General features: G+C 40.3%; 1 protein-coding gene across 4 annotated transcripts in view; it reads left to right on the top strand.

The window, feature by feature from the left end:
• LOC128022657 (low-density lipoprotein receptor-related protein 1) overlaps positions 1 to 22,676 on the top strand; it is a 149,515-nt gene that overhangs the window by 121,035 nt on the left and 5,804 nt on the right. For all 4 annotated transcript variants that reach the window (XM_052610413.1, XM_052610412.1, XM_052610411.1 and 1 more), the window contains exons 72-86: positions 504 to 626; positions 1,264 to 1,401; positions 1,503 to 1,634; positions 2,027 to 2,146; positions 2,630 to 2,901; positions 4,059 to 4,237; positions 4,434 to 4,540; positions 4,630 to 4,749; positions 5,166 to 5,342; positions 5,487 to 5,627; positions 11,191 to 11,361; positions 11,627 to 11,788; positions 12,009 to 12,192; positions 14,368 to 14,466; positions 19,381 to 19,451. In XM_052610413.1, the coding sequence (XP_052466373.1) occupies positions 504 to 626; positions 1,264 to 1,401; positions 1,503 to 1,634; positions 2,027 to 2,146; positions 2,630 to 2,901; positions 4,059 to 4,237; positions 4,434 to 4,540; positions 4,630 to 4,749; positions 5,166 to 5,342; positions 5,487 to 5,627; positions 11,191 to 11,361; positions 11,627 to 11,788; positions 12,009 to 12,192; positions 14,368 to 14,466; positions 19,381 to 19,451 (2,196 nt within the window). The remainder of the gene's footprint in view (positions 1 to 503; positions 627 to 1,263; positions 1,402 to 1,502; positions 1,635 to 2,026; positions 2,147 to 2,629; positions 2,902 to 4,058; positions 4,238 to 4,433; positions 4,541 to 4,629; positions 4,750 to 5,165; positions 5,343 to 5,486; positions 5,628 to 11,190; positions 11,362 to 11,626; positions 11,789 to 12,008; positions 12,193 to 14,367; positions 14,467 to 19,380; positions 19,452 to 22,676) is intronic.

The raw sequence follows: 22,676 nt of genomic DNA, 5'->3' as shown, positions 1-22,676 counted from the left end.
ACAAATGAAAGATATTTTGCATTGTTTGATCACGATGAATTTGATTCTAAGTTCTGATTGGAATCTGATGCACTTCAGTGTCAGAATTCTGTATGAGTTTGGCTCCATGTAAGCGCTGTCTTTGTTTTCACTTATTTTGGATGTGCTCTGCTCAGATTTTCACGTTACATCATTGTAAATAATTTAATGGAATTATTGTAAATATTTAGATATGTTTCAGAAATTAACAGATTCTTTCCTTGCAAGTGTAATTAAATACACAAGAAAGTAACAGCTATGACACAAACCACCTTTTCACCACGTTACTGCACTGCACCCTTTAACCTCTGTGTGTACGCGTCAGGGACTTTATCCTTCACATTCAGTGTGAATATTGCAACCTGTTAATGTGGGTGTGAAGAAGTGTGAAACGGGCCTTAGATGAGCTTTATTTCTGGTGTTCGGTCTGACTCTGCTGGTGAAATGGTCTGAAGATTCAGATGTGTTTATTGTGTGTGTTTCAGAGAGATCCCAGTGTCCTCCCACCAGACAGTTCCGGTGCTATAATGACCGAGTGTGTCTGCCAGTGTCTAAACAATGTGACGGCGTTGACCACTGCGGAGACAACAGTGATGAACTCCACTGCCGTGAGTCATTACTTTTCCTGGCTGATTTCTTCCAAAATGTCCTGTTTTTTTGCATGTTATTTTCTAAAAGTTCAACATCATTTTCATGGGCCATTTCTAATTGAAGATATTAGTATATACATATGTTTGTTTGTTTGCTGCGTGGTTACAGCCAATAGTTATTTTCATTACTAAGACTAACCCTAATGCATGTCATATTTACAACTCTGTCACAGTACGTTCAGTATGGAACTCATATACTGTAAATATTATTGAATAATAACTCAGATAACTGAAATAGGTAACACTACCCTATATATGCTGGATTTTATAACTGAAGAAATATCTATAACCCAGGGAGGTTCTCTTTCAAACCGTTACGTTGCATGTTTTTGGGGTTGAATCTTAAATTGAGTTGAAGATCCATGCAAAAATTGTCCTGCACCACACAAGTCACAGTGAATATGTTTCAGTGACTTCATGCCAAGAAAAATAACCAGTTGACATTTACAAAGGAAAAAAATGGATGATAATACCATGTGAAAACTTTTTGTTTTTAAGCATAGCACACAAGAAATAGTGTGACTCAGATCAGTATCAGAAGACAGTCCTGCTAGCAGATGTGAGTTGAAGTGACCTGGTCTCTGTTTCCTGACAGAAACTCCTGCGCCTGCGGTCTGTGGGAAGGGTGAGTTTACCTGCAGCACTGGGAAGTGTATCAGCGTTAACCTGCGCTGCAATTTCTTCAACGATTGTGAGGACTACGGCTCTGATGAGATCAACTGCAACAAGAAAGGTGAGGGAGCTGTTTGGTTGTTTGTCAGGTTTCTTTTTGCCAAAACCAAAAGATTGAGTGACACTGAATGCATGCTTGTGTTGTTCTGTGTCTCTGAACAGATTCGGGTCTGAATGAATGCCGTAACAACCGCAGTATGTGTGGAGATGAAGGTCACTGTGTAGTGAACAGAACCGACTCGTTCTGCTCCTGCAAACCTGGCTTCCAGAAAACACACCCGCAAACCTGCGCCGGTACCGGTGCCGCACAAACAATAACAGCTCATTAATACACATACCTTCCATAGCTGATAAAGCTTTAAAACCCTTTGTTTTAGTAAGAAATGACGAGTAAAAGAAAAGAAAGCACACAGAATTTACTATCAATCTCTTACGGATCACATATTTTGAATCAAACACCAATAATGACATGAAAACTAGAGCACAGCTTAATTATCATCAACATACAAACACAGCTCAACTAATCCTCCACAAACAATCATAAACACAACATTAGGATTCAAAAAGAAGACTTTTTTCTTGTAATGATTACAACACTAAACTAAACCAGCAGAATCAAACCAGAATGAATGCATCATCATGTCATTCGGCGGAGACAGTATTTTTTCATTATTCTCTCTCAACAGATGTGAACGAGTGCAAGCAGTTTGGCATCTGTTCTCACATCTGTAACAACACCAAAGGCTCCCACAAATGCAGCTGCTCCAAGAACTTTGTCAAAGTGAACGACACCTGCAAGGCTGACAGTACGTTTCAAATACAGTACCGGTTTACACAATGCATTCTGGTTCAAGGAAGTTTTACAGAAAATCCTGATCTTTATTAAATTATCTTCATATCTTATTTTATCAGTATCATGATATCCTCTTGATTTCTGCCTTATAGACACATTTAGCAGATCTAAACTGCACGATAATATAGATTATTTGCAATAATATAAAGTTATATAAGGTTTATAGAGAGAGAGTTGTGCAGTATAATGTATAGTGTGTCTTGATATGTGAGACTATACTGAATATATGCAGGCAAAGTTTACATCCAACATTAAATATAGTCCTTGTTGGGATATTATTGTTGAGATTTGAGATTTTCTCTATTTTACATATGAGTTTATGAGAGTATATTGTATGTATGCAGGTTTAGTTCTAAATTTGTTCAGATTAAATATGGTCAGTATTACAGTCTCTTTCTGTCCTTCTGCTGGGACGCTCTTCTATCTGTCGTTCTAGGCAGTGACAAACAGGCTCTGTACGTGGCCGATGATAATGAAATTCGCAGTTTGTATCCCGGAATGCAAAACTGGATATATGAACAGGCCTTCCAAGGAGATGCCAATGTACGAATCGATGCCATGGACCTGCACATCAAATCCAAACGCATTTTCTGGACCAACTGGCACACGGGCAGAATCTCATCCTTCGAGCAGCCTTCTGCTGGACCCGCCTCGCCCAACTCCAACCGCAACCGGAGACAGACCAATTCCAGAGTTACTGATCTAGAGGTCAGTGCTGCTCAGGGATGTAACCGCACATGCTTGCCATGATTTTAACTTTAGAGAGGTGCTGCCCTTTATGACTTGAATGTGACTTCAGGTCTCCTCCACTTTCCGTTATTTTACCTTATGAAAACATTCTGTTTTGCTGCTTGATATTGCAAAACAGTTATATATATATATATATATATATATATATATATATATATATATATATATATATATATATATATATATATATATATATATATATATATATATATATATATATATATATATATATATATATTTTTTTTTTTTTTTTTTTTTTTTTTTTTTTTTTTTTAATATTATTGTAATAGTGAACACACACTAGTTTGTAATGCAAATAGTTTTTAATTTACTATTTTTATTAAATAAAAACAAACTTTATTTCAGCTGGTTGTCAGGAAATGTTTCTCATTTGCAATTAGTTTAACAATGTACTAAAACAGTTCAAACTAAAACTGAAATAAAATTAATGTATAAATAAATAGATTAGCTATGAAATAAAAACTGATTAATATTTGTCTCTTTTAAAGATTTAGCATGCATACATTAAATGTGACCCTGGACCACAAAACCAGTCTTAAGTGTCATTTTTTATTATTATTATTGAGATTTATACATCATCTGAAAGCTGAATTAATCTTTTCATTGATGTATGGTTTATAATGATCAGACAATACTAGTTATTTGAGAATCTGGAATCTGAGGGTGCAAAAAAACTAAATACAAAGAAAATCATTTCAAGTTGTCCAAATTAATTCTCAGCAAGGCATAATAATAATTAAAAAAAATAGTTTTGATATTTATGGTAGGAAATGTACAAGATATCTTCATGGAACATGATCTTTACTTAATATCCTAATGGTTTTTGCCATTTTTAGTTTACAGTGCATGTGAAATAAAATAAACCCATGTTTGTTATTTCGCCCATTCTCTTGATTTTGGGTGATAATATTGAAATAATAGTAATATTTTAGAGGACATTTTTACAGTAATATGACCTTTTATTGCCACCAACAAAGAAATATTAACAGAAAAAATCCTACAAACATGCAAAATAGAACTGAATAACAGTGCGGAGTAAACTAAGAATGACTTTCAAACAAGGAACAGTTGAAGTAAGCTTTGATTTGTTGTAGATCCCTGGCCTGAAGATGCCTCGTGGGATTGCTGTGGACTGGGTGGCCAACAACATCTACTGGACGGACTCGGGTCGTGATGTCATCGAGGTGGCACAGATGAACGGACGCAATCGCAAGACCCTCATCTCGGGCATGATTGACGAGCCCTACGCCATTGTGGTGGACCCACCGAGAGGGTGAGCAGAAAATCAACAGAAAGGATGCTTCCTCAGCATTCTTTAGCATAAGCTTTAGCTCTGTTTGTGCACAACATAACAGTGAAATTGACTTTTGAATGTAAACGACCACAAACAAATGTAAAGGTTAACACTCCTGAAATAAGTAGTTGGCTTTGTTTTAAAACTAATGTATGTTAACTTTTGATTTTTGAAGCACCATGTACTGGGCTGACTGGGGAAACCACCCTAAGATCGAGACGGCCGCTATGGACGGCACCATGAGAGAGACACTGGTGCATGAGAACATCCAGTGGCCCACAGGTCAGTCTTCATGTGAATCAAACACCACATACACGGATTCAAGCACCTGTGACACCAGTAACATGACTTCTGTTGGGTTTGTTTGCCAGGTCTAGCTGTGGATTACTTCAATGAGCGTCTGTACTGGGCGGATGCCAAACTCTCTGTTATCGGGAGCGTCAGACTGAATGGAACAGATCCGGTCATAGCTGTCTCCAGCGTTAAAAACAGTTGAGTCACTCGCATATTAAATTGCGTACCTTTTTTAACAGTCTTCATGTCGGGAGTGTGCCTATGAACTTTTGAGTTTTAGTTATTTTAGTGTGTGTTTTTAATGTTTTTATTATTATTTTAGATGTACTTTAAGTTAAACAAATGAAAATGGGAAACATTGCATTAGCAACTAGTTGAAATAAAATAAGTTTAAATTTTTTAAATATTTTATTTCACTAATTGTTTATTATATTTCAGGTGATGAAAGCATTGACTTAGTTTTAGTTAACTATAATATTTTATAAGATTTTTTTTTTTTTTTGAAGAATAAGTTATTACATCACTAAATGATCATTTAGAAAACTTGAATTATAAAATATCTTGAGCTATATTTATAAAAATAATAATGATAAGTCTTTTTTCTCTTTCTTAGATTTGCACCAGCCTTTCAGTATCGACATCTTTGAGGATTTCATATACGGTGTGACCTATCACAACAACTTTGTCTTCCGCGTCAACAAGTTTGGCAAGAGTTCAGTGGAGCATCTGACCACAGGAATTAACCATGCCACAGATGTGGTCCTTTACCACCCTTACAAACAACCAGAGAGTAAGTCTGGAAAATAAATCTGTGAAACAAAAGATAATAATCAATGTAGTTTTGCCCCATTATTGATAGATGAATAGAAGTAGAAAGTTAGTTTGATCATTCAACAAAAATGCTTCATGTAATCATGACTGTTTTATATCATAGTGGCCAACCCATGTGACAGGAAGAAGTGTGAGTGGTTGTGTCTGCTCAGCCCCAGCGGCCCAGTCTGCATGTGTCCAAACGGCAGAATACTGGACAGTGGCACCTGCGTGGAGGTTCCCACCCCAACACTGTCCCCTGTCTGTGAGTATACAGATGTGACCTTTCAAAATCTTGAAAAAGGGAAAAAAATAATGAAATTGCATGTGGTATTTGTTGAATGAACACTGATTTCTAATGGTTTAGTTAGTGTGAGAGGCCATGGTGCAGTACGACTGGCCAAGAGGTCTAAGGCTCTGGATTTAGTCTCTTTGGGGCCAAATCCCACCGCTGACAACAGTGGTTTTGTGGGGCAGTTGTGACTTAATGATTAGAGAGCTGGACTTGTAACCTGAAGGTTGCTGGTTTGAGTCTCAGTACAGGCACTCATTACCCGCAACTGAGATGCCCCTCAACAAGACACCGAATCTCCAACTCACCAGGTGCAGCAACAAATGGCTGCCCACTGCTCTGGCTGTGTGTGTGCACTTGGATGGGTCAAATCTAAATTGTTATGTTCTACTGTTAGTGTTATCTGTTTGCACCAAGGGTCTGATAGTAACACAGTTTAAATTCTCTGTATGTGCTGTACATGTGGAAGAATTGACAATAAAGCAGACTTGCCTTGAATTTCGAGTTTGGGACACCGTGCCTGGCTTCACGTCACATTAACTGTGCATGCTCCTGTGCAGTATGAGTCAGTAACAGGAAGGAGGACACATTAGATCCAGAATGGCACTAGTCCAGCTTGTCAAAGCTGCCAGAATAATATCTAATTATAATGGTTTATATCTATATAATGGTTTAGAAATAAAACAAAACTGCAAAATAGTTGCAGTTCCCATATACATGTGCATAATTTCCACTGTAAATATAGTTTGAGAAGAGTTGTTTTTGCTTTTTTGGTTTTGGGCTGTAGATAAGATAAGTGGAATAGATGAGTCTTTACCTGATTTTAAACTGAATGTGGTTTCAGCATATTGGGTGGATGAGGGTTTGTTCCACTGCAGAAGAATGGTAATTGTGAAGGTTTTTGGAAAGTTTTTTGTTTCTCATTGTGAAGGAACAGCTAGGAACCAGCAGTTCACTGAAGGTTCATGGCATGAGCGAGCATGAGCTTGTAGGAGTATACTGGAAGTGGCAGTTCTGAAGGCCAGTGGCAAAGCCTTGAATTGAATACAGGTAGAAATGTGTAGTGAGGTGTGACATGGGCCATCTTTGGTAGTTTGAAGATACTTTCTGGCAAAAGGGCATTGCAGTGGTCCAGTCAGTGCCAGTGGAGAGCATGAAAGGAGACTGACAGAAAACTGGAAAAGAAGTGGACATAGAAATGTAAGTGAGTGACAAGATGGTTGTTAGTGATAAACGTCTCAGGTTACGAATGTAACCATGGTTCCCTGAGTAGGGAACGAGACACTGCGTCCTCTAGGGGTTGCTATAGGGAGCACCTCGTCATGACGTGTCTGAAGAATACATTGAAAAAATAACAACTTGTTGGCCGTTGACAGCCTCTGATGTCACTACCGGCACGACTCTAAACAAGCACTGGGAGAACACGTCATTCATTTCTTCGAAGTGTGGATTTCAGACCATAGCATGGATTTTCAAATACTGTTCTAAGGAGGGGCTCTCGTGGCACTCCGATAGAGCAGCTCAAAGATGCAATGGTGCATCTCAAAACAGTATGATTGAGAGTCATCAACTCGATCTATGGAAACAATACTGGAGCGCTCTGGGGAAAAAACAGAGAACTCAGTCTCATATGAGAGGAGAACTCCGAGCTCAGAGTAACACGCTCATAGGCGACCCTTCTTGGAAAAAAGGGAGTGCTGCTAAATTACAACGAGAATCACCCAAATAACCCCTCATGTTGAGGGAAGTGATGCTTGAGGTGTATTAACAAATACACACTGGCGGAATGAAGCGCAAGGAACCAAGTTCTAATCATCTCAAGAAAGGGAACGAAGCGGAATGCGTAACCCTTACCGTACAAGATTTCAGAAAGTTTGCAAAGTCTTGCGTGCACACTTACGACTTACGTGGATTTAAGAAAGTGTGCAAAGTGTTCACATGCACACTGACCACCATGTGGTTTTGAGAAAGTACGCAAAGTACGCTTAGTGTGTGTACTTAAAGGTTTCTAAGCATCACAGAGGTGCTGAATCGCACGGGAGAGGCAAGCTCAAATTTTAGAAACCTCAGACAAGGGGAGCATCACCTGAGGCAGCATGTACAAGAAGACTTCTGTAACTGCCACCTCCACTTCCTGGTAGATGCGACAGCACCCCTAAGCGGCCAGGAGACCCTTCAGGGTGACCTGGCCGGACATCCATGAAATTCCCTGCAGTGCTGTGCCAGGCCTGATGATCAAGGAGGCTCCCTCAGAAACCTGTGATCTCAGCCGCCTAAAACCAGAACATGAAGCCGGATTGCTGGTGCTGGTGAGTGTTTAGTAAACATTGTAACTGAGCACTGCAAAGTAAACTCACAGAGTATTTTATTAGACACGTAACCACCAGCAGTTAAATACACATAAGTATATACAGAGAGGGTTACATTTACTCACCCACCCTCCTGCGCTGGAGCCGCACTCAAGGGACGCCTCCTTTTAGTCTGGACCATCAGTCAGGTGGTTGCTATGAACATAGAACCATAAAAACATTATAGGTTCAGCATAGGAGACCTCGGTATCACTCAGATTTGGACGAGAACGCTGCCTCGTCTAGATCATACCCCTTAGGTTCTGCTTACCTCCTCGTGACCCACGATTCCTCTAACCCCTGCCGCAGGTGGGGGAGGAGCGCGAGTTGTGACACTAGCCTTCTGTGCCCGTCTTTGATCCTCAGATCGAGACAGGCCAGGACCCCTATGTTGTTCTGGCTCAGACCTGGACCTTCGTGGAACGAAGGATCTGAAAGCAGCAGAGCACGCCTTCATCTACCTGAACTTCTTAATCGCAGTCTCAACGGAAATACCGAAAAGTTCAGAAGGCGAAACCTCGAGAAGAAAGCCTTTTCTTTCCTCCCGATGTCTGCCAGGTTGATCCACAGATGTCTCTCCGCTGCCCATGGCGGAGGCGGCCTGCTTGGTAGCACAAAGAGAGATCTGTGGTGCGGCGCAGCTCAGCTACCAGATCAGAAAAAAGGCCCTCGCCTCTATCCAGGTCTCTTAGCAGATCAGTCTGATATGCTTGAAGCACCAGCATTGTGTGTAATAAAGCCACAGCCTGACCTGCTACTGCGTATGCCTTGCCATTTAAGCGAGATGATTTTCTGAAGGGGTTTAGATGACAAGGATTGAGATTAAGAGAGGATGTTTCTTTCTACAGGGGGCATCTCCTCATAGACGTTTTCGTGCATCACCTCGATGTTGGAAGATTTACTTTCGTGCCAAAACCGATGGATGCGAGAAGAAAACTGCATCTTTCATTTCTTCTTGATCTCTGTATGGAGATCATGCAGAAATTGAAGGCTCACCTGAGGTTAAAAAGATAACACTCATTGTTTTTTTGTTTTTTTTTTGGCCTCACAGCGTCACCTTGTTAGCTCACTCTAATGGAAAGTCTTTTTTTTTTGTGGCGCAATCAATAACCTTCAACAGCTCTACATATGCAGGACAGGAGAATTGAGAAGACTCAGCCTCAGCTTTTTCACCATCCTCAAATATATCCTGCTTTTTCTGGGTAAAAACCCAGCAGAGCACTAACCTCAGTATCAGAAAGTGTTAAAGATATGACATCATCCTCCCGAGGCTCTTTCTTTATCCCATTCAGACAGATCCACCTGTATTCTCACGAGCTCATTATCCTCCGTGCCTCAGCAGCAATAGGTCCTGATCCGCGGGAAGCAGATGGCTGCCTTTTTTCCTTTTTTTTCAGAAGAGAGACGAACTAGCTTTTTTTAATTGAAAAAACGCTCACAATGCACACAGATTGCCTCCTCAAAGACATCGCTTGCATGCTCTTCACTCAAACAAATGACGCAAAGATCGCATGTGTCAAATAATGACGACACGGATGCACACATTGTCTAAACGCTTGCTAGTTGTCGCCATGATAAACAGAGAAAGATCGCTCTTACCAGTTCTTTCAGATGCATGCTTCAAACAGAACAGTCAGTGAAGACGAAGAAGAAAATGGCGTGTTCTCCTGGTGCTTGTTTATAGTTGCGTCAGTGGCTGTCGCCGGCCAACAAGTTGGAGTTTTTTCAATTTATGCTTCAGACACGGGTCTCGACGAGGTGTTCCCCATAGCACCCCCTAGAGGACACAGTTCGAAGTTCCCTTGAAAGGGAAGCAATGGGTAAGGATGAAGTCTAGTTGTCTACCTCCTTTGTGTGTCACAAGCAGTGTTGAGGAAAGTTACTTAAGTAATGCAGTACAATATTGCGTTACTTCCTAAAGATTAACTAATCGCATTACTTTTTATGGAAAGTTACTTCTGCATTACTTTTTCTCATCTGGCCTGGCTTGTTTGTTTATTATAATAAAAAAAAAATAGTTTTAAGATGTTTGTTTATCTAAAGTCATTTTCGCTTATTAGTATGGTTGAATTGGATAATTGAGCAGAAAAGCAGCAGCAAATACATTGTTTAATAAAATGGGATTTAATACATAAATGATGATCTGTATTATTTAATATATTTAATTATTTCAGGTTTGTGTCATATTCTGAGTTTGCATTTCATGGTTTTTAGTTATTTTGAGGAATACTGAATATGTTTTTGTGTAAGTGAGAAGAGTAAATGCATGTTGACATTTACTCTAGATCTACAGTTACATCATGTTCACACAACGCCTCTGCAGTTACTCCTTATTCTCTTAATATGAGGACAGGAGAACTGTCAGTCAGTACATGGGAAAACAAAGTAACTGGCCTCACTCTCTGAAAAGGTATTTTTTTATGCAAAGTCCCATCCTCAAGGAAAGAAGACTGCAACATGTCAAGCTCCTCAAGGACGTTGCTCAGCTCATCTTGAGGATGATAAATGCATGAATTTTGGCACTAGGGCTGGGCAGTATGATGGTATATGTCGAGATGATGGTAGAAATGGATACTTGAAGTGTGCACACAGAAAGCTGCACTCTCTCAGACAGCATGCAATCATGAAATCAGATCTCTTTTACATCTTACTGTGCTTGAATAGCCAAATTCACGCACAATTATGTCAAAATGCCCATCTTTGTACTATTTGTCCTATTGTTTGTCATTTACTTTTTTGTTCTTATTTTAATAACAAAAATAAAATAAGAATAACTAAATCATGATATGTATCATTATTACGCAATAAAAATCCCCATACCATGAAATAAGATTTTGGTTATATCGCCCAACTTTCTTTGGCAGAATTAGTAGTGATTTCTTTTGAAAGGATTTTAATCCAGAGAGAAAATAAAGGAGTGAATCTGGGCTTTGAGCCTCGAAGAAAATAGTGTTCCTGTAGCTCAAACAGCTCAGCAATGTCGATGTCACGGGTTCCGTTTAATCATTAAAAATAGCTATCAAGTTAAGTACCATTCTACATTTTGTTCTAGTTTAATATTATATTTTACTCTGAAATATAACATTGTGGAAATAAAATGGATTGTTCACTTGGGTCGAACTTTAAAAAAATGACAAAAAAGAAAAAAAGTTAATGCAGTGTTTATCTGTTTCTTTGCCTTCCCTCAGCTCCGAGTGGCACCTGTAACCTGGTTTGTCTGAATGGTGGAACTTGTGTACTGAATGCCAGAAAACAACCCAAGTGTCGCTGTCAGCCCAACTATGGAGGAGAGAGATGTGAGCTAAACCAGTGTAAAGAGTACTGCCAGAATGGAGGAACGTGTACTGCATCTCCTACAGGTACAGCACCACAAAAACACACTACATGAGCTTTAAATATCGTCTCACGTGTCTATTCTTACATCGCACTGCTGTTCAACAAATTAGTGAATCCTGGGAGACATTGGTCACCTGTCTCTTGCATCTCACCACTTCCATGTTTGTTGAGGTGGTTGAGGACCAATGTTGACACTTGCATGGCTTTCTTACCACGATATGTATTTAAAAGGCATATTATGTTACTATAATAAGTAAACAGAAATATCTTGTTTCATCATATTTTCAGGAGCTCCGACTTGCCGTTGTCTGGCAGGCTTCACAGGACCCCACTGTAACCAGCGCACATGTGAGAACTACTGTAAGAATGGAGGAAACTGCACAGTTAATCGTGGAAATCAGCCCACCTGCAGCTGCCCTACAGACTTCCTGGGAGACCAGTGCCAATATCGTAAGTACTACAGCCCCTTCTACTGGCTATGGAAATATAATGAGTACATTTTTAGGTCTTTCCAAACGTTTCCATTGGACAGAAGTTTCATTTTAAATCTACACATTGGATAATTGTGAACCGGGTGTTGATTGGATCTAAAGATGATCTTTAAGCCATGATGAAGAAACTAATTCAGATGAAGTGTGGTTTTAAACTGTGTTCTCTACTCTTCTAACAGGGTCATGTGATGAATTCTGTGACCATGGAGGGACATGTATGCAGTCCAGCGACGGGTCGAGACAATGTCACTGCCCTCCACGCTTCATCGGCAAGAAATGTGAAGTGGACAAGTGCCACTATTGCCGTGATGGCAAGTGTATTCCCACCAACATCTACCAGCCACATGGAGATGTAACATGCAGGTACACATTCTCATGCTCTAGTACACATATACATATGCTAGGGCTACGAACAAAAGTCAAATTGATCCATTTACTTTCTAAATCTCAGTTCTCTTCCACTTGAAATCATTTGACATCCTACTATGAGAAGAAGCTAATCTATGGCCAGTCATGTGATTTATAATCACATCGTAACCCTCTGAGGTCTAAGGGGGTTTTGGGTCCTGGAGAAGTTTTGACAGGTCATAAAACACATACAGAACATTTGTTCACAAGACTGTTGAACCTGAAGCTTGTAGCCTAGAATTTTTGCTTCAAAATGATGTGAAAATCATCTTGTTTACTCACTCAATTTTCTAAGACACTTTTTGTTTCTAAAATGCATATGCGAGTAAGCATCATTGAACATGAATATTAGTGTGATTTACACCTGAGAAGACAAAGACCCGCATAATGAGCTGCATAATGAGCCTTTCAGTCAGGTGTGTGACTGAGAGGGAGGAGTTACAAGAAAGAATGTGAGGACAAAATAAATGTATATATATTTATTTTTGTAGTTTATTTAGAATATATTTAATTATCCCAAAAAATAACTTGAGATTTACTTGCGAGTGCAGTTAAACAGTTTAGTAAGAACAAACAACTGACTTTCAAAGCTGATTTTTTTTAGTATCATTACCCCAGTTACACGATCCTTCAGAAAACATTCTAATATTCTAATTTGCTACTCAAAAAAAGTTGAATTATTATTATTATTATTATTAATGTTGAAAAGAACTGAGAATAATTTTTTCGCTGTCCTTTTTTTATGAATAGAAAGTGCAGAAGAACAGCATAGTTTTATCACATGTAATTTCTATATTTACTGACTCCAAGCTTTTGAATGGTACAGTGTATATTGTTACACTTAGAGTAAGGCTGGAGTAATGATGCTGAAAATGTAGCTTTGGTTACAGGAATAAATTACATTTTAAAATATATCCAAATAGAAAGCAATTCATTTAGATTGTCAAAATATTTCATAATATTACTGCTTTAGCAAATGCAACTTTATGTACTGTATTTTGAATAAAAATAAATGCTTGGTGAGCAGAAGTTTAATTCTTTACAAAAATATGACATTTCTTACTGCTCAAAAGCTTTTGACTGGTATTGTGTTATCTTGAAATACATAAATGAACATCACATACCTAACATTTCCAAAGTGTATATTGTTTATGTGCTCTGAGGGACAAAAAACCTTTTTGAAGAGACTCATGGGAGTGTGTGCCTCACTTGGTCTTAGCTGTGTTCCAGGTTCCTGAGTGTAGGGCTGGTCAATATATGAAAAAAATAAATAAATAAATCTCGATATTATCACATTATTTACGATATTTGATTTATCTCGATACGTTTACACTTACATGGAGCGGCACTTAATATACAGAGCATAGTTCACTGACAAGCTACGCAATATCACGTTCATAATCACAGATGATTATGATATTGCGTAGCTTGTCAGCGAAACTATGACTCCGTATATTAAGTGCCGCTTCATTTGAAAGCATTTAAAGAGACACGCAATGACAATTGCATGCAATTAATCGTGCTACTTACAAATCAGTACAATAGAAGCAATCAAAAACAACAAAAGAGCAATACTATGCAAGTGCTATATTAATATATTATTATAGTGTTATATTTAAATTTCAAAAAGAAACATGCACCATTTTGTCCAAGCAACAATAAAAGGACACAATTATTTTATAATTTGTCCTAAATCTCATTTTGTAAGTAATAATAATAATAATAATAATCTTGAATTGAATCATGAGTCGAGCTACATCCCTACGTGTTTGGTGTTTCATAACATTTAAATCATGAGTAAGGTATTATCTAATATACAATTCTGAAAATATTTTCAACTTGTTTTAAACACCTACCTTATTTCAGGCATTTAACCAAAAACTCTGACTGGATCTGGAAATGCTAAAATGCAAACTTGTTTTCAGGTTTTGAAACAATGGCATTTCACAGTGGATAAAAGCAACTGCACTGCAGAAGTGTTGTTCTCTCCTTACACATACATTGATGTTTGGAAACTTTAATGTTCATAATGTCAACAATGTGTACATAATGTCCATCCATGTTTTTTTGGTTGCACTGATTTTTTTATTGACTGCAGTTGAAATTGAATGTGTTTACTCTGTGTTATAGCTGTACCAGTGGCAGAATCCAGCCAAGCTGTTATACATGTGATGGGTACTGTGCTAATGGGCAGTGCACTCTTAGTGCCACAAACTACCCACAGTGCAAGTAAGTTGTGCTATTTCAGTTTCACTTATATATTTGTTTATTATACATTAATGAATACATTTGAATTAGCTTTATATTACTGTTTTGATATTATTTTTATTTAAATTTTAGCTTTTGTAATTTCAGTACTTAAACTTAATTATATTTGTCATTACGTTTTTCAAGTTAAGGTATATCTTCTAATATTTATTATATATATTTTTTTTTGCTTTATTTTAATTACGTTAAACCATTCATAATAGTGTATCTTAGTTAACGATTACAGCACTGCAAGTCATGTAACCTAAACATACTCAGTGGTACCACATGAACACGCAATCATATTCACTACCACTGCAAATTATTTTATTTAATCTACATGGTTTCTTGATATAAAGCTAGCATGCATAATCCCAATACACAGTATTAAACCTAATTTCCCTTTCTGTCGGTCACTTTGACGTTGTGTCGAAGTCTGAAACTAGGGGTCCCTATACAAAATGCTACTGAACCATGTTACGAGTTCACGGGAGAGCAAATGTGACAAGCCCAGCATGTCACAACCAAATGCACCTCTCCTTCTCATAACCCTCCAACTCCCAAGACTTATGACCTCACTTATCACAGCTGGAAAAGCCGCCATATAGTGACATGGAGAGCTAAGGCCGGCGCCCATTAGTCGAGGTAAAGATCCTAAAAGACGCACAGGTACGCGAGTTCGCGGCCCGCTCCGACCAGTGATGGAATTCCTGGAATGTGTCCGTTTAAATTTAGGGAAGTCGTGGCCTAATGGTTAGAGCGTCGGACTCCCAATCGAAGGGTTGTGAATTCGAGTCTCGGGCTGGACGGAATTGTGGGTGGGGGGAGTGCATGTACAGTGCTCTCTCCACCTTCAATACCACGACTTAGGTGCCCTTGAGCAAGGCATCGAACCCCCAACTGCTCCCCGGGCGCCGCAGCATAAATGGCTGCCCACTGCTCCGGGTGTGTGCTCACAGTGTGTGTGTGTGTGTTCACTGCTCTGTGTGTGTGCATTTCGGATGGGTTAAATGCAGAGCACAAATTCTGAGTATGGGTCACCATACTTGGCTGAATGTCACTTTCCCTATAAGGCAAAGGTCATCTCAAATGGAGCTTTTTCTCTTTTCAAAAATAAGAATTCAGATGAAAAGCTGAAAAGTCCTGGTTGATAACGTTGGGTAGCATTCTCTTCCCAGCGGAGAAAGTACGCTACAGAGACCACATCCAACCTCCCCAACCTTGGGAGGAAATATGTGGGTATACATCCTGTGGACTCACTGAAGGGAAGTACTACATAGAGAATGTTTCTGTTATGTGCCCCATGTAAGGAGAAAACTACTAAGCACAGTAACAAGACAGATCAATTGTCCATCTAAGGGAAACACTGATTCCTGGTTAGGGACAGTGCAGTGAATAAGTGCACATATGGGGCCACAATAGGAGCTGCTACATTTGAAGCCCTAATCTCTTACAAAAGATCACTAGAGGAATCCTACAAGTAATAGATTCAAGTAGTGAGTTCCTCCACAAAACTTAATTACACAAAAAGTGCTAAGTGATGGAGGATAGTCTGTAAGAAGGGTTCATAAGAATACACTGAACTGTACACAATAAGCAAAAATATTTCACCTCCAAAAGGGAAAGTTCTAAGCAAGCTCTTCACCATTCTGGCCATTTTAGGCGAAGAACTAGTGTTAAACACCCTGGATGAATCCGGCTCAATTTCTGATTATAAAATCTGGCAAATGTGTAAGGTGTAGCCCAACTTGCAGCTTTACAGATATCTACTAATGAAGCACTGTTCGCTAAGGCTGAAGAAGCCGCGACCCCCATGGTCGAGTGAGCCCTCACTCCCAGCGGGCATGGTAAGCCTTTGGGCTCATAAGCCTTAAGGATACACCCACAATCCAGTGGGAAATCCTCTGTTTGGAGACAGTATTCTCCTGTCTCCAGCAATTCTCCTGTTGGGGAATAGCTTGCAAAGTCACCACCTGATTTCTAAAAGGAGTATTGGGAACCTTGGGTCATATCAAGGCCAGAGTCTCAGGATAAAGGTTGGAGATCCCCCACCATCTTGATTGAAGTGAGCGCAATCAGGAAGGTCATCTTCATAGAGAGGATACCAAGCTCAACTGACTGCAGGGGCTCAAATGGATCTCTCTGTAAGGCTTGAAGGACCACAGATAGATCCCAAGAGGGGATGAGGCGTAGACTAGGAGGATTTAACCTCCGGGCACCTCTTAGGAATCTGATAACCAGAATGTGTTTCCCTACCAATCAGCCGTCTATGGTGTCTTGATTAGCTGCAATGGCAGCCACGTACATCTTAAGTGTAGAGGCAGACAGGCCTATCCTATCCAGGCCTTGCTGGTGGAAGGAAAGCACTGATCCTTCACCTGGGAAGAACGGGTCCTTCACCTGGGGTCCTTCACCTGGGAAGAACACCAATCTATGAAAATGTGCCACTTCAAGTCATATTTCCACTTCGTCGAGGGGGCCTTGACCTGTGTGAAGGTTTTCACCACTGTGGGTGTGTGTTCCCTGAAATCTTCTTGGTTGCGTCCAGGTACCAAACATGCAGGTTCCAGAGATCTGGGCATGGGTGCCATATTGTGCCCTTCCTCTGAGAGAGAAGGTCTCTTCTCAGGTGAATCTGCCAGGGTGGCACCATGTCTAAGAGCCAAGTCTTGTTGGGCCAAAAAGGGTCCACCATCAAGACTTGCTCTTCATCCTCCCTGACCTTGCACAGAATCTGTGCGATGAGGCTCACTGGTGGAAACGCATACTTGTGTAGACCCCTGGGCCAGCTGTGCACCTGTGCATCCATGCAGAGAGAGCCCTTGGTCAGGGAATACCACAGTGGGAAATTAGTGGATTTTGGTGAGGCTAAAAGATCTGTGCCTAGCCAAATTGACTCCAAATTAGCCGAACTGGTTGGGTCTAAAACCTCCATTCTCCTTGGTGCGAGACCTGACATGAGAGGGAGTCCACTACATGGTTGAGGTCACCCATAATGAAAATGGCATGCAAGGACTTGAGGATCTGCTGGCTCCACACTAGGAGATGGCGGGCAAGTTGTGGCATACGACGGGAGCGAACACCACCCTGGTGGTTGATATAGGCCACTGTTGCCATGTTGTCCATCTGGACAACACTCCGGTGTGATTCTCACACAGTGTGTGACCTGGCGCCATGCCCATGTTGGGACTCGGGTATGAAGCCCATGCTGAAACGATCTATTGCCACAAACCAATTCTGATACATGATCCATGTTTAAATGTGTTTGAGAGTAAGCATTACTTGGGTACTATGAAGTAGGGGCTGTAAAACCCCTTTTTCCTCTCGGCTGGGGGGACAGGCTCTTCAAGAGAAGGGCAACAATCTCTGCCCGAATGAACAGCAGCATGCTCCCTTTCTACAGAGGTGAAGAGAATGCAACTTTGGCAGGCGATTGGTGAACTGTATCGCATAACTGAGCTGGACCGCTTTGAAGCTTTGTGATGGTTCTTAGTCTCCTGAAAACGAGTAGGCGTTCCCACCTTCCTGTGAGAAGAAGACCACTGTTGGGACTTCTCTACCAGTCTAACATGCTGTTGAACCTCAGTAGTCCTTAGAGGGGGCCATCCTCGGCAAGGAGCAGTTGGAGGCAGCTGTCTCGTGATGCAGGGATGACCCCCACAGAGGCAGGAAGTGTTTAATGGGCTCTGTCTGGATCTTAACTAGATAATTGCTGGGAAAATTCTTCCACGGTGTCTCCAAAGAGTCTAAGCCGGGAAATGGGGGCATTGAGAAAGCGTATTTTCTGAGCATCCCGCATGTAAGCCAGATTGAGCCACAGGTGGTGCTATTGGACAACACAGTGGACATCGCCCATCCCAGAGCCTGCACCATGACATAGCTCGGAGCAAGACTTCTGGATTGGGACCACCATCGTGCAGTTCTTTCAATGCCTTGGCCTGGTAGATCTGCAGGATGGCCATGACATGCAGAGAGGACACAGCATATCCAGAAGCTGCTTAAGCTTTCGCTGACAGAGATGAAAAGAACTTACAGGCCCTGGACAGGAGTCTTGGATAGCCCCACCATGTGGTGGCATTTTGGCAAAGATGCACTGCAATAGCTCTCTCCACCTGAGGGACCTCCGTATACCCACTTGCTGGCCGTGCCGTGTGGGCAGAGGAACCGGTATATCATATCTTGGCCTTTCACAATTTCATCAGCTCCTTGTGCACCTCGGGGAAGAATCTGAAGCTGATCGTGTGTTAGAGTCACGCTCAGCATCCAGAAACAAATCATCGAGCTATAAGCGTTTGGGACAGGGTGGAGAAGACAACTCCAGCCCGATACTCTTGGGCACCCGGGCAAGCAGGGCTGAATGAAACTCAACCCTTCATCTTCATCACAAGCCCCAAATGAGAAATTGAGCTTACCCAAAGATGAGCTATCAAACCCATCCAGAAACTTTACCATGGTTCATGACACTTAGGAGGATCAGGAAGTCCGAGAGGAATCAACCGGCAGAACCATTCCCTCCTCACTACACTCTTCCTCTACGCACATCGATGCGGCCACATACCCGGAAGTCGAAGGACTGGAATGGGAAGCAAAAGGGGTGACTTGCGGCCTTTTGGAAAATAATGCGACCTGCAAGCAGAGCGTACCCATGGGCGTGTTCTCACACAGAGGACATGTACCATCCACAAGCACTGATTGAGTGTGGGCATGGCCCAAACACTGAACACGTGCTATAAAATATGGTCTTGATATAGCTGTTTTTAATCTATCTATCTATCTATCTATCTATCTATCTATCTATCTATCTATCTATCTATCTATCTATCTATCTATATATATATATATATATAATGTGGGTGCGTGTGTGTGTGTGGTAAATTCCTCTGTTTCTTCATGTAGATGTCCTCTTGGATGGGATGGACATCGATGTGAGAATCCTGCTACCAATGAAAATACTGAATCCAGTGGCCGTAAGTCCATTTTTCAATTCTACAACATGTTAGTAACATGTTAGGACAATAGGTGTCAATATCTGTGAGGGTTTTGTTAAACATATATACTTTTGATGGTGGTGTAAACGAAAATTCTCCAAAATCTTAATAATATTTGTTATCAATCAATCAATCAATCACCTTTATTTATATAGTGCTTTAAACAAAATACATTGCGTCAAAGCACTGAACAACATTCATTTGGAAAACAGTGTCTCAATAATGCAAAATGATAGTTAAAGGCAGTTCATCATTGAATTCAGTTATGTCATCTCTGTTCAGTTTAAATAGTGTCTGTGCATTTATTTGCAATCAAGTCAATGATATCGCTGTAGATGAAGTGACCCCAACTAAGCAAGGAACCGAAACTCCATCGGTGACAGAATGGAGAAAAAAACCTTGGGAGAAACCAGGCTCAGTTGGGGGGCCAGTTCTCCTCTGACCAGACGAAACCAGTAGTTCAATTCCAGGCTGCAGCAAAGTCAGATTGTGCAGAAGAATCATCTGTTTCCTGTGGTCTTGTCCTGGTGGTCCTCTGAGACAAGGTCTTTACAGGGGACCTGTATCTGGGGCTCTAGTTGTCCTGGTCTCCGCTGTCTTTCAGGGCAGTAGAGGTCCTTTCTAGGTGTTGATCCACCATCTGGTCTGGATACGTACTGGATTCGGGTGACTGCAGTGACCGTCTGATCTGGATACAGACTGGATCTGGTGGCCACGATGACCTCGGAACAAGAGAGAAACAGACAAATATTAGCGTAGATGCCATTCTTCTAATGATGTAGAAAGTACAGTGTTATGTGAAATGTTTCCGGTTCCGGTTTACCTAATTAATGCAGCCTAAAAATCCTTTAACGGATTTGGATATTAAAAGCATATTAGTATGTTATGTGTATGCCAGGTTAAAGAGATGGGTCTTTAATCTAGATTTAAACTGCAAGAGTGTGTCTGCCTCCCGAACAATGTTAGGTAGGTTATTCCAGAGTTTAGGCGCCAAATAGGAAAAGGATCTGCCGCCCGCAGTTGATTTTGATATTCTAGGTATTATCAAATTGCCTGAGTTTTGAGAACGTAGCGGACGTAGAGGAGTATAATGTAAAAGGAGCTCATTCAAATACTGAGGTGCTAAACCATTCAGGGCTTTATAAGTAATAAGCAATATTTTAAAATCTATACGATGTTTGATAGGGAGCCAGTGCAGTGTGGACACGACCGGGCTAATATGGTCATACTTCCTGGTTCTAGTAAGAACTCTTGCTGCTGCATTTTGGACTAGTTGTAGTTTGTTTACCAAGCGTGCAGAACAACCACCCAATAAAGCATTACAATAGTCTAACCTTGAAGTCATAAATGCATGGATTAACATTTCTGCATTTGACATTGAGAGCATAGACCGTAATTTAGATATATTTTTGAGATGGAAAAATGCAGTTTTACAAATGCTAGAAACGTGGCTTTCTAAGGAAAGATTGCGATCAAGTAGCACACCTAGGTTCCTAACTGATGACGAAGAATTGACAGAGCAACCATCAAGTCTTAAACAGTGTTCTAGGTTATTACAAGCAGAGTTTTTAGGCCCTATGATTAACACCTCTGTTTTTTCTGAATTTAGCAGTAAGAAATTGCTCGTCATCCAATTTTTTATTTCGACTATGCATTCCATTAGTTTTTCAAATTGGTGTGTTTCACCGGGCTGCGAGGAAATATAGAGCTGAGTATCATCAGCATAACAGTGAAAGCTAACACCATGTTTCCTGATGATATCTCTCAAGGGTAACATATAAAGCATGAAGAGTAGCGGCCCTAGTACTGAGCCTTGAGGTACTCCATACTGCACTTGTGATCGATATGATACATCTTCATTCACTGCTACGAACTGATGGCGATCATATAAGTACGATTTAAACCATGCTAATGCACTTCCACTGATGCCAACAAAGTGTTCAAGTCTATGCAAAAGAATGTTGTGGTCAATTGTGTCAAAGCAGCACTAAGATCCAATAAAACTAATAGAGAGATACACCCACGATCAGATGATAAGAGCAGATCATTTGTAACTCTAAGGAGAGCAGTCTCAGTACTATGATACGGTCTAAATCCTGACTGGAAATCCTCACATATACCATTTTTCTCTAAGAAGGAATATAATTGTGAGGATACCACCTTTTCTAGTATCTTGGACAGAAAAGGGAGATACGAGATTGGTCTATAATTAACAAGTTCTCTGGGGTCAAGTTGTGTTTTTTATGAGAGGCTTAATAACAGCCAGTTTGAAGGTTTTGGGGACATATCCTAATGACAATGAGGAATTAATAATAGTCAGAAGAGGACCTATGACTTCTGGAAGCACCTCTTTTAGGAGCTTAGATGGTATAGGGTCTAACATACATGTTGTTGGTTTAGATGATTTAACAAGTTTATTACAATTCTTCCTCTCCTATAGTAGAGAATGAGTGGAAATCAGTGGAACAGACACTATTTCAACTGAACAGAGATTACATAACTGAATTCAATGATGAACTGCCTTTAACTATCATTTTGCATTATTGAGACACTGTTTTCCAAATGAATGTTGTTCAGTGCTTTGGCGCAATGTATTTTGTTTAAAGCACTATATAAATAAAGGTGATTGATTGATTGATTGGAACTGTTCCTCAGGGGGTCTATAGTGCACTGTCTGATGTGATACTGTAGCTGACGGCAGAATGGTTGCAATTTTATCTCTAATAGTATCGATTTTAGAAGTAAAGTAGTTCATAAAGTTATTACTGTTGTGGTGTTGGGAAATGTCAACACTTCTTGAGGCTTTATTTTTCATTAATTTAGCCACTGTATTGAATAAATACCTGGGGTTATGTTTGTTTTCTTCTAAAAGAGAAGAAAAGTAATCGGATCTAGCAGTTTTTAATGCTTATAGGATATGTTACTTTCCCGCCAAGCAATACGAAATACCTCTAGTTTTGTTTTCCTCCAGCTGCGCTCCATTTTTCGGGCTGCTCTCTTTAGGGTGCGAGTATGCTCATTATACCATGGTGTCAAACTGTTTTCCTTAACCTTCCTTAAGCGTAAAGGAGCAACTGTATTTAAAGTGCTAGAAAAGAGAGAGTCCATATTTTCTGTTACATCATCAAGTTGTTCTGAGGTTTTGGATATGCTTAGGAATTTGGATACATCAGGAAGATAACTTAAAAAGCAGTCTTTTGTGGT

Source organism: Carassius gibelio, chromosome A11 (genome assembly GCF_023724105.1).
Source record: "Carassius gibelio isolate Cgi1373 ecotype wild population from Czech Republic chromosome A11, carGib1.2-hapl.c, whole genome shotgun sequence".
In the NCBI taxonomy this organism is placed as follows: domain Eukaryota; kingdom Metazoa; phylum Chordata; class Actinopteri; order Cypriniformes; family Cyprinidae; genus Carassius; species Carassius gibelio.
This window is presented reverse-complemented; position numbering and strand designations above follow the sequence as displayed.